The sequence below is a fragment of the Fistularia commersonii genome, chromosome 21, assembly GCF_037954325.1.
Source record: "Fistularia commersonii isolate RoL2024-O1a breed Wild chromosome 21, RoL_Fcom_v1.0, whole genome shotgun sequence".
NCBI classification, from domain to species: Eukaryota; Metazoa; Chordata; class Actinopteri; order Syngnathiformes; family Fistulariidae; genus Fistularia; species Fistularia commersonii.
This window is the reverse complement of record NC_141304.1, coordinates 152653-164830: the sequence shown is the minus strand read 5'-3', so window position 1 is coordinate 164830 and position 12178 is coordinate 152653. Positions and strand designations below refer to the sequence as shown.

At 48.5% G+C, this 12178-nt stretch overlaps 1 protein-coding gene across 6 annotated transcripts; it reads left to right on the top strand.

The window, feature by feature from the left end:
- Positions 1-304: 304 nt before the first annotated feature.
- On the top strand, positions 305-12075 carry LOC147221804 (transmembrane protein 198-like). Of its 6 annotated transcripts, none has more exons than XM_086168558.1 (5): positions 314-526; positions 10075-10327; positions 10405-10980; positions 11065-11142; positions 11372-12075. In XM_086168558.1, exons 2-5 carry the CDS (start codon positions 10174-10176, stop codon positions 11467-11469), a joined length of 906 nt encoding a protein of 301 aa, XP_086024684.1. In that variant the 5' UTR covers positions 314-526; positions 10075-10173; the 3' UTR covers positions 11470-12075. The 6 variants fall into 6 exon arrangements, with proteins under 6 accessions (XP_086024685.1, XP_086024684.1, XP_086024683.1 ...); XM_086168557.1 differs by having other exon boundaries at positions 11065-11154; XM_086168554.1 differs by having other exon boundaries at positions 11065-11213.
- The last annotated feature ends 103 nt before the right edge of the window (positions 12076-12178 follow it).

Here is a 12178-nt window from a genome sequence, read left to right as displayed (position 1 = left end):
GCATACGTGTGTGTGTGTGAGATTATTATCGCTATCTGTAGGTGTCCAGGTGTGTGTATGGTTTCTGTCGTGATGCTAGCCAAACCAAACAGCTCGGTGAAGGTTACTTTAAGACACAAAATAACTTTTTAATTTGTGACAGAAGTCAATAAGACGAACTTTAAACTAAAAGAGATTTTGTCCGAGCGCTGGAAGTCTTTAAGAAAAACTGTCGTTTATGAATTGTTTTGACACTACGCTAACGTAGTTGTACTGGTTAGCTTACCCCGGTCCTCCCCCGGTCCTCCCCCGGTCCTCCTCCCCCGGTGTCCCCTCCCCCGCACCCCGAGCCAGCGCCGCCGTGGATGGAGATCTGGAGCGGATCTTCTCGGTTGCCGAGGTGGAGAAACTTCTCGCGTGTTTTTCCCCTCACCGTGGGCGAAGGGGGAGACGGTCCCGCGGAGGCAGCAGCTCCGGAGAGGCGGACGCGGACCGGCAGAGTTCGGAGCGACCGACGGGAAGCTGGAGTTTGTATCGCGGGCAGAAGGTAGTGTTCTCGGGGCGCAGGGGAAGCGGCTCGCCGCTCGTTGCGGGTTGGTTGTCGGTTTGTTACCGCAGCGGTCCGGAAAGCACCGGGAGAAGCTCGGCTCTCCGCGCCGCCCCTCGCTTTGTGTTTTTCGGCGCCGGTTTGGAGACGCGGCCGCCCGCCCGCTTCCACGGCTCGGCGGTCAGTGCGGTCGATCCCCGCAGCCGCAACCCCGCACATTTCTGCAGCCGGGGAGGTTCAGTTAAAGCCCAAAAGTGTGCGATTCTTCTTTTCTTTTCTTTTCCGCTTCCCGTGCCCGGCCTGCGGGCGCGGAGCGGCTCCAGCTCACTTGTTGAACTCACTTCTTATGCAGAAGTTTTGCTCGCCATCGGCAACGATGTTTGGTTTTCATCCCCTCAGACCTGAGGCTCCGCGGCGAAATATGGAAACTATTTGGCATTTTGACTTTCCATTAACTGTCGCCTCCTCTCAGCAGGGTGTAATGGCTGGTATGTATGTATTTCTGTACGATATTCCGCCGGATCAAACTATCCGTGCGTTTATTCCCCCTCGCAAGGCCCAAGAGAATTCCTTCTTTTCAAAGTGTGCCCTCATCGTGGCCCTCATGGCGTGCAGAAATGCCCGGGTCCTGCGGTTCTGCTGTGTGATCCAGGCTGGGAGTGCCTCTTTTGCGCCGTGTGATGACAGCCTAGAGGTCTTTACCGGGGACTGAAGTCTGTAGTTAACCCCCGGCCTTGCGGCTCCCGCGTCTACCCGACCCGCTGCCAGATGGAGTTGCCCCTTTTTGAAAAGGCCAAAAGGAAACCCTACCCTCCTTTGGGGTGAAACAAAGGAGCGGAATGGAGAAGAGAAGGGAAACGCATGTCATCTTTATGGTGTATATTCATTAACGTGGCCACGGTGCCCCATTTTCCTTACTAGAACCTCCTGGCACCAATTCAAGGTTTACTGTCCTTATTCAGAAGTGTCACGTATAGGATACGGAGTTGGAGGAAAACTATTAACCGCTGCTCAATGCTGATTACGCTGCTCAAAAAGCGTCTTTCAGAAGAGGCGAGTTGGCAAGAAAGTTCTCAGAAAGAGCAGCTGACTCACATGGCGATGAGATCCAATTTTATGAGGACAAACTCCAAGTGGAGCTTTGTAATTACTATGTCTGCTTTCGTCTTTAAATGCAAGAATTATTTTTCCTCCCTGAAGAAAACAGCACGGAGGGTAAGGTTATGTCTTAAAGGTAGCGGCGGGCTGACCGTCTCTGTCTTCTGACGACAACACATGGTTAAGCCTGGATTTCTGGTGCTGGAATAGTTAATGAACATTTCTTCTTTTTAACCAATTCACATGACGCGTATCTGACCACGTATGATCTGGACTTGGTATTAGAAACGTCGGTATATCCTTGCTTTATAATTTGCCGGAGTAAAGGCAGAGAAAGCCCATTGCCAGAATAGTCTATTAGTCAAAATCTTGCATTAAAAAGCTCTGTTTATGTCCACTTTCCCACATTTGGATTTTGCAATCCAGTAAAAACTAGTGTTAATACGTCTAGGCTACCGAATGATTTCAGATACTAATGAGTTTTAAGTTGTCCTATATGATATGACAGTTTACGATAATGTCCGATGTTTTGTATGCATGGTGAGCCGGTTGTCTTTTCTACAAGGGTCCCTCACAGAGTCCCTGTGAAGTAAAAAGACGGCTAAGAGCGGCTGTTTTCTCTTTTTTTTTTACCCACTATTTAACTGTATTTTGTTGAAATGATTAATACTAGTCATTGAAATGCAGCTCAAATACCGGTGGGTTCAAATGTATGATCGATATTTTCTATCTTGATGTTGCTTATCGAAATCACTATTGCTATAAGTTCCAAAAAGTCCTAGAGCTCGCAGGAAACAGTCTCTAGTGAGGTGGAACCTGGTGGAACAACCCGTATCCTGAAGATCGCGTCTTATCGGGTTGCATAATATGGCAATAATACACGATCGCACCGTACGTCCCACGGCTCTCGTGCCGAGGCTCCGTTTTAAGCAGTTCTGACTGCACAATAAGCCGTTTGTCTCCAGAAAAACCACATAAAAACTGATACCGTTCATTTGGTAACAACTCTCCGTGTTCTACTTATAGAAGTTTAAACACTGCTTATGACATGACAGGGGTTTGAGGGAATCCAGCCACACCCAGAGATTCCCTTTTCCTGCTTGGTTTCGCAGCGGCATTGAACTGAAATAAGCAGGACTATATGGTCATGACTGGTAAATGTACTCTCCTTTTTGGACCTGAGCAATTACTGCATGGTCGGGGACCAAAGCAGCTGTCTCAGTTTTAGGAATAGTGTCATTTTGGTGGATAAATACGGGGAAAATGTGACTGCAAACCTGGTATGAGAGCGATAATAACTCGAGAATGCTGAGTCTTTTTACAGTAGTGAACAGGGTTTGGAAACCCAATAGGTGGCTTTTCACAGAGTTAGGGGAAGAAGGGAGATGTCTATATTTGGGCTTTTGTTTCAGCTTTGCCAGAGGTGTGTTCTTTAATTTCCAAGTTGATCCGGTGCCTTTTGCCTTTCGTCCCCCTGACAAGTAATGGCAAGGGATCATATTCAACTAATATGAGTAAAAGAGACACAAATGGAGCGAGGGTCGGTTATGACAATTGAGGTCAAGATATTCTAGGTTTGTAAGAGACGTGTCGTTGCAGGTACAATGATTGTAGGCTGGAATCTGACAAGAGAAGGTTTGGTGACGGAGGTGCAGAGGAAGAACAGCAGATACACAATCTGTAGGCTCGGCGTGGAGGTCTGAACCACTGCTGCGCTCGGATTCGCTCTGTGACTCTCGCAAACCCACCTACAAACCAGAGTTCAGTCAGTTCACTTATTTGTTTTTACTTTGGCAAATAGCCTGAGAAACTCTGTGCGGTCACAGTCCCCCATGTTTAATTATAAATTGTGATGAGCAGCGGCTCGTCTCTGCAGGAACAACAGAACTCTCGTCGATGGCGCTGCATTGCTGCCGGGGCGATAGCTGGGTTTTCCTCTCAACTTGAGGCGTATATTTTACAAAGAGCTCGACTGTCACACTCCCTCTGTGACACATGGACATAAATCTTGACCCCAAAGCCTCCTAAATGCTCCTCTTCACCACTAATAGTGTGTTGTGCAAGAAGCTCTCCTTATAGCGCACCGACTGTACGCTTTCCCACAGCGCAGCATGGAAACCTAGCGGATGAAAATATGAATACTTTCTCTAGATGACGCATTTTTAACAAACGTGTACGTTCTAGACGTACAGTGGATACACTCAACCGCCATAGAAACACGACTGTTCTGTAAACGGTCCTCTTTGTGTTCCTTTCTCCGTGCCTCTCCATAAGACGCTGCCGGCAGTCCGGAGTTGAAAGGCCTCCATTGTTTTTGTCGAGTCGGGCAGGCATTATTTTTCAAGAGATTATGTTGGCCAAAGAAGTAACTGCGCTACTTGTGAAATACTGTCATTTGACCATTATCAGAATCACAGGACGAAATAGTATGATTCAGATCAGCGTTTTGGACATTCAGCGAGAGGGAACTGTGACCGAGATTCCATCGTTCAAACTCCTGTTGAATGTATCGAATCTGTCCGGCGATGGTGAAGCACTTTTTATTGCTCCCCGCTGTCTATTGGCCAACATTCAGAAACCCCCAACGCTGTGTGTGAAATACTGTGAAGGAAGCGCCATTCTCAAAAGAAAGAGTCCGGAGGGAGCATTTGTAGACACGTTTTGGAGTGTGTGACTCGTATTTAACTGCGTTATTGTTGAACGATGAACCGATATCTGCTGGGAGTCGACCAGCTAATGGTTCGGCACAAAGCATCGGACACTTGAGGGCGGGCATCACACAGGAAATAGCGGACTCGCGCCTCAGAACTGTGCAGGGAACCTTTATCTTCAAGATGTCGCTGCGGATCGTGCTACGTCTAAAATGGCACCTTGGGGGAGGTGATACGGAGAGTGGGCTAACCCTGACCCTTCTTGGTCCGAATATTGGTTTCAGTTCTTACGGATCAAATACGTTGGAAATGTTGGATCAGAAGCAAAGTAAAAACTGTAGCAACGTGACATCAGCCGGAGGCACGAGACATCAAACTGTCTCTGGCCTTTCAACTGTGGTGAGTCATGAATTTGTCCGATTTGTTCAGACTAGAGAGGAAGTGTTGGCTGAATGTGCGTTACAGTTGACCACACAGCAGGCGCTGTAACCCTACCTGAACAATCTTAATCATTCATGCAGGGGAAGTTGCGCTCGCTGATGCAATGGCTAGAATTATATGCAGATTAGCGAGCAAGCCAGAGATTACGGGATTACTATCATCATGCTGAAAATGTGCTTGTCCAGTAGTTTCTCAGCAAGTGCCTGGTGCTTATTAATGTTCGGTGACTATGAGACGGTCTTATAGTCCGAGTCTTTTGTCTCTGTTCTGTGTCACAAAGACACAGTTCCTGCTGGAAACCCGATGTTCCACTTCCCCCTCTGGTCTTCAAGCTTCCTGCTGTGGAAGGACAGGAAGCGAGTATGATCTTTGGCATCAAAGCAGGGGTAGTCCTGAGGACGACGGGGGATTCATTTGTGTCGATCCACTTCTACATTTAGCATGATTCTCACTGTGTTGTCTGTGGCTGCTTTGTCTTCCTTCGACCGCCGTCTCAGCTGGTTGAAGAGTTTGGCTCAAGCTGGATGATTCATGGCTACAACTGCAGAAACACCAGCATAACTCACCTTCTTGTTGGGCAATTCCAAGTAAAGATTTCTGACAGCCAGATCTTAATACTCGAGGATTGTCCTCTCTCAGCTGGCTCCAGCTGTCAAGACAGGGGGGCGCTTTCAAAATGGTAGGATCTCACACACACACACACACACACACACACACACACACACACACCCCGATTAGCTATGTGGGGAACTTGCCGTTTGCCCGGCTGGTTCCTCGGCGGCCGAGCGCCGGATCCCCTTCAGTGTTTGTTGAGGGCAGCACTCAGTCGCAGGACTAGTAGGGTTAGTCCTAACCCTAACCCTAACCCTAACACCAGCAGGTGATCTGGGCTGAAACCTGCTGGGCCACAACTCTCAGCTCATGTGTCAACCTTAAGGAAAATTAAGTGAAACCATGAGAGGCCAGTGTGTGTGTCTATCTGGCTATCTATCTGTGTGTGTGTGTGTGTGTGTGTGTGTGTGTGTGTGTGTGTGTGTGTGTGTGTGTGTGTGTGTGTGTGTGTGTGTGTGTGTGTGTGTGTGTGTGTGTGTGTGTGTGTGTGTGTGTGTGTGTGTGTGAGAGAGAGAGAGAGACCTCCTACAACCCTCTCACGTCAAGTGAAGGTCCTCAGCACTTGGATGTCCAACCTGAAGTACTTGACAGCTGAGAAAGACTGAAACTGCAAAGATTATCTCCTTTCATTTTCATTCACTGAGTCAAAGGACTGTTGAAAGTCATTTGACAAAACAGGCATAGAATTATATTCAAAGTCTTAAAAGCCTTCCTCAGAATTCAGCCACAGGTTCTTAACCCACTGCTAGCGCCAGGGTTAAGCTCCGTTTTGAAGTTGAAATATGTATTTTTAGATGGATGTGTGAAATTCACTGAAATATGATGATCTCTAATGGATTGAGGGTTCTTCTAACTTTCCATCCAGAACTGTCATCGTGTCGAAACTGTCAGTTTTGTCACATTTCACTGCGGTTGTCCAGTGAACCTGTTAGATGATCCATCATCGACTCCTTTGCTTTTCCTCTCTGCTCTGAACTCAATGCACTGCTACGTCAGAGTTACAGCCTCGCGATCCTTCAGACTTCAGGCTGTTTTTCTTAACGACTTGTATTCAACTTGTTGCCGAGCAACATTAGCATTTTTAAGATAATCCGGCTTAGAGGCGCTGGGAGAGTCTGGTCGTAAAGACCGACGGCGCTTCTCGTCACCAGTTCTCCTGAGGGAAACACTTGGCATTCATCTGAAAGCGAGTGCACGGTCGCCAGCGCTACCCTCGGTGCTCTCAGCCTCCGTTATGTGGTATCTTTTCTTCATGTGCACGGTTTCCTCCGAGTGCCACTAGAGGTCACAGAACGGGCCTCCGAGTCTTTGTTGTCTCCCATAATGGCCCTATTCTCCCGGAGCGGCGAGGACTTCCAAAGCTGCCGGACATAGGACACCATTGTGACTCACAGTAACACCAGGCGGACTCACTGACACATGCGAGTAAAAGCTGTTAAAATAGACCTTTTTTCATTTTTCAAAGATAAAACCCATAGTCTGTTTCACATTAGCAATTAACAAAGCTGGTATGAAGGAGGGTTCTGGACTCAAGGAGTGGAGGTTCCTCCCCTAACCCCATTAAACAACCAAACAAAAACAGGTGGTATTATTCTGCCCTTGTATCATGTTACGTAAGTCCAAGAAATACAGCCAGTTTAACAAATGCAATAGATCGACCTGATCAGAAGGTACTAATGCATCTAACGGGGTTTGCCAGCTCATTTCATTACTTAGTCCCTATTTTGCTGACCTGACATGTTTGTTGTGCAGCGTCTGTTTCATACACAAAGTAACATACAAGTTGGAGGGAAACAGAAAGTAACCGACTCTTGAGCTGGGAGACGTGGACAAGGACTGATACAGTCATACGTCTTTCATTTGATGCCAAGAAAGACACCCAGATCTACTTGGGGATGGAAATATCAAACGACAGATGATGTCGAATGTGTGAATATTCAGCCAGTTTTAGGGTGTCTTGGGTAAAGCATGTAGCAATGGCCACTTACCTTTTGCAGATTAAGTCAGAAAAAAAGAGAGCTTTTACTCACTCGCAAATCTCCGAATTGATGTCAACGGCAAAAATTGCTCTCCGAATTTTACTCTGCGATACACGATGAGAGTTTGGCCTGGTATTGTTTCTCAGTATAGACCCCAAGCTGCCCCGTGAGTCCCCAGTTACATTTTAGATGTGAGGCAGCAGTAAGAATCCCCAGCCGCTGCCATTAATCACTTTCTATTGCACGACAGTAGGTCCTTCTTTTATTCCAGCGGGAACAAATGACAGAATTGTAATCCTGACGTGGACAATCAAGTGGAGTCGTGTTCTGATAGTTTTGCCTGAAAAGGTGGATATATTTTTGGCCGTGTCTCATTCTTGCCACTTTCCTTTTGACCAGCCACATTTGACACAGTGTCTGGCACTGTAGTTTGACTAAGCTCTTGTCAATTCCGGCCGATCCTCCCCGTCTGGCACCATGATATCAGTGTAGTTTGCATCTCATGAGCAAAGAGGTTCCTCTTGTTGCGGCGCAATGGATGCGAGGCTCAGGACTTGGATAGTCCACTTACACCGACGCGGGGAAAAGGTTGGCCTTTCTACGACAAAGTGCAAGAAATCCGTCGTTCCTGATAGAAAGCAGAAAGAGGAAGAGAGACGGATTGTGAAAAGCCGAGGGAGAGTGACTGGAGAAGAAAACTTTCCAACGAGCTCTCATTTTTTCCCTGTAAAGTCATTCACTGGCAGGACGTAGAAATGACACTACCTCGTGTCTGGAAAAAAAACAGGCTTCCCTGTGGAAGTCAGCGGGGGTTTACGGTCGGGAAGGTTTCAGGTGAAAGGCCAATGGGCAGGTCTAGCAGGTATTTCAAAGAAAGGGCTCGGCCCAGTCTTCCCGGTGGCAAAAAAAACTCGTTTAGTGAAACGGGATCCTCGCTGCGGTGAGATCATGCAGGAGACCCGCCAGCGGCCTTGGAAACAGCGCTAACCCGAGCGACCCACCCTCCGGGCCCCGCAGCCCGACCCGCCGCACCGTTTAGCAGTTTAAGAAGACGGACTCGTTGGCCAAAACACAAAGAGGAGGCCAGGTGGAGTGAGTGTCAGTGATTGTGATGCACACATGCAGGTCAATAAAAGCACTTTTTGGATGATTTGCAGGGACCATGAATTCATCAAATCAAGTGTGTATCTTTTTTGTTTTAACAATGTTCACCTGCTGACCTTGGAATGATCCGGAACGGCTAATCCAGCCTTTGGCCTCTGCTGAGACCTGTTCGGACCGCGCGTAACTACGATGTGATTCTCTGACCTCATTTTCCTAAAATCGACTCTTTTTCAGTGTTAACTGTTGTTAGCGCACTGGCTCCCCTTAGCGTGGGTCACCATTGGTGAGATGGTCGTAAAGCCCTGCTGCAAAACCCTCTGATAGTTTTCCTTTGACGGGTTCTCTGTGTGTGTGGTTTTTGTTTCTTTTTGCTAACATAGCTTAGCGAGCCTGACGTTCTCCTCTCTGATGGCTGGAACTCTTGTAGTGTCTCGTTGCTCTCGTTGCTCAAAAGACACTCTGAACTTGTACTTGACCGTCCGGAGCATCTGGACTTAATCTGGTGAAGTCGGATTTATAATCAGATTTGCACGTCCAACCACCTCCACGGGTGATTTTCATCAAATCTGATTTGATCGGATTTTTTAGCTTTACATTTATTCATGAATTGATTTTTATATTTCATTTAATTGATTGATTGACTTATCAATCAAATGAAAATACATTTTTTAATTAGTTAAAAATCTGTTCTGCTCCAGCAGTGAACAACTTCTCAGTGCGTGTGTGTGTGTGTGTGTGTGTGTGTGTGTGCTAAAATATTCTAGTTTAGGACTAGGTTATTATTCTCGGGGTTGTGAAGGGACTCAGAGGAATATTTGTGCTGAGTGCTGAGCGTCACCATTGCATGATTGCTCGGGCCCCGCTGTGCTGATTCTGGTTTGAAAGAGGAGCCCAGAGACCAAAAACATTGTTTTCATGGCTCATTAACACATAATAAAGATTCTCACGAACTGGGAAAGGTTACTGAAACGGGCGCTTGAAGCCGTATCTGGGCTAGCGTCCGGTAGCAGCCCAGTTTCAATGAAAAGCCACTGTTCATCTCTGCCAAATCTGGTTTATTCGGGGCTTCGGCACCATTTTGTCAGTATCTGCTGAGCTAATATCTGCAGTACCTTCTGAAATACTTGCGGAGTTCATTTTTCCGTCACCACCATCGGTAACAAAGAAAGTGTCAAACGCAGACGTTATATTGCAATCATAACAACGGCCATTTTTCGTCTCCAGCCTCTAACAGCAGCAGTCTTGTTGACTCTGAGCACGGCCGCAGTATCCGGTTTCAGTCCAAAAGAACGGGACCGAAAATCGGACAGTATGACGCGGAGTGCGAGAAGCAGATGTTCTCAGAGAAGGGGCGAGTCGCTGGGCTGAATATCTTCAAGCTCTAAGGACTGCGTGAGCAGGTCCTACAGTACTTTGGTCTTACTATTTGTGTGACACGAAGACCAATACACTCAGAAATAGTCTCGAAGTCCGGTTTTAGAAATGGAGTACCTTACGTATGGCTGTACCGGAGACCCCGAATGGCCCGGGGAGTCGGACGGAGGTCCCAGAACATACATTTGACCGAGGGATCGACGACCTGCGGCGTGTGGAGGGACAGCTGCAGATCAGGGGAAACTCCACCTTCGCCCTCTGAGAGTTGGACCTGTCCTTTCTCTTACAGTCACCAAGCCAGCCTCCATGGACCGGCGATAACGTCCCCGGCAGATCTGCGTTGGTCACGGACTTCAGCCAGCCCCGTCGCCCCCGACATTAAGCCGGAATGGCAGATCCCACTGGGCCGAGCTCCGAGGTGGCAGGGGCGGGCGCGGCCGACGTCGACGCCTGTAGCTTGGAAATAGAGCGGAAGTATGACGTCATCCCTGCGGTCATCTGCTCCATGTGTTGCCTCTTCGGCATCATCTACTGCTTCTTTGGTGAGTTTTTCGTAAAGCGAAGCGAAACCGACGTCGAAAGAAACGTGCTTAAATCTCCTGGCCGCTTTTCCTCACAGGCTACCGCTGTTTCAAGGCGGTCATGTTCCTGTCCGGTCTGATGTTCGGTTCGGTCATCATCTTCCTGCTTTGCCACAAGGAGCACGTGCTGGACACGCAGCTCAGCGTGGAGGCCAGCGCCGGCATCGGCCTGGGCATCGGCCTGCTCTGCGGCCTGGTCACCATGCTGGTGCGGAGTGTCGGCCTCTTCATGACCGGCCTGCTGCTGGGCCTCCTCCTGGCGCTCGCCGCCCTGCTCGTCACGCACCAGTTCTACACTCCCACCACGGTCTGGGTCCCGCTGGGCGCTCTCCTGGGGACGGGCATGCTCTTCGCCGTGCTGACGCTTCAGTGGCAAAAGCTGTTTACCATTATCTCCACCGCCGTGTTCGGCGCAGCCATCATGACGGTGTGCGCCGACTATTTCGTGGAGATGCTGGCTTTGGCCGCGCATGTGTACGAGTGCCTGCGGCTCACGACCGGGCCGCCGCTCTGCTGGTACAGCTGGGTCATTGTGGGCATCTGGCCCACCCTCAGCCTCATAGGAGTTTTGGTCCAATGGAAACTGACGGATGACAGCTTCTCGCACACGGAAGGTAAGGCCCTAAACGCCGCGGCGTGGTCGTTTCGCTCCTTTCACGGGTCGTGATGCAGCCGCCTTCGTGTTTGCCTTTTCTCAGTCGTGATCAGCCGGAGGCAGAAGAGAGTCCAGCTGATGCGGATTAGAGAGAAGGACGCTAAGAAGCGGCAGCAGGCAGGTGGGCAGGAAGGCACGTACCGCCGTAAACCCACCCCAGTCAAACGTTACGCTGGGGATCTTCTGGCTCCGGTAAATGTTACCCGACATAGTGTGTGCCGTAGTTACCGATCAATGTTTTTCATGACATCAGTTTCTTGCAAAACCATCACCGGCGCAAAAATAAGAGATTCGGATGTGTACGAGTGCACAAGTGTTTTGACGCCGCTCCCCCGTCTCTCTCGTTGCAGAGCTACCTGCAAAGTCTGCGGGACAGACAAATGGGCACGGGTACTTCCCTGAGCAGCCAGGGCACTGCCAACCACACCATGATCGATTTAGACTATGAGACCGGCTCCACCGTGCCCCTCACGGCCACGACCCCAGTCGTCAGGGTCTGAGAAACTCAGAACTTCTTCTTTTTTTTTTTTTTTTTTTTTTTTTTTTAAAGGGACTTTGCTCTCGGGCTCCAAAAGTGTCTCTCTGACGTGGTGTGGAACTTGCAGACAAGTCTTCTGACGGACCCCTGAATGGGACGGGCCGTCTCGGATTTGGATCAGCGGTGAAGGACAACCGGTGCCAGAGAATGCTGCTTTTTATTTTGTATTTTTTTAGGGGGGAGATGAGATACTCCCACAAGGTGAACGCTACAACCACTGTGTTTCTAGTAGGAACACTTAGAAAAGGAAACAAACCCAGGACGGTCCTCCATTTCCACTCGTGTATTAAGTAAGAGCCTTAAAACTAGATGTGTTTCTGTTTATAGTGAATATGAAAAACACGTTTGTTTGAAATAACCTCATGTACTTCAGATTGTCGCATTGCCACGAAGTGTCGGTGTGTGTTTGTAGGATCTCTGACTGGTTTGGTCACCTGACTTTCACTGAAGAAGGGTGCAATGAGATCTGCAGATGTGTACACCTCATGACTTTGTAACATGAGGCAAAAAAACAAAATGGTTCTGTGACTTTTTTTTTGTATTTGCGATATAGTTCCTTTCAAAATCAGTAGGCGAAGAACTGTTCTTGTGGACTATCTGGGCAGACCTCTTCTAATTT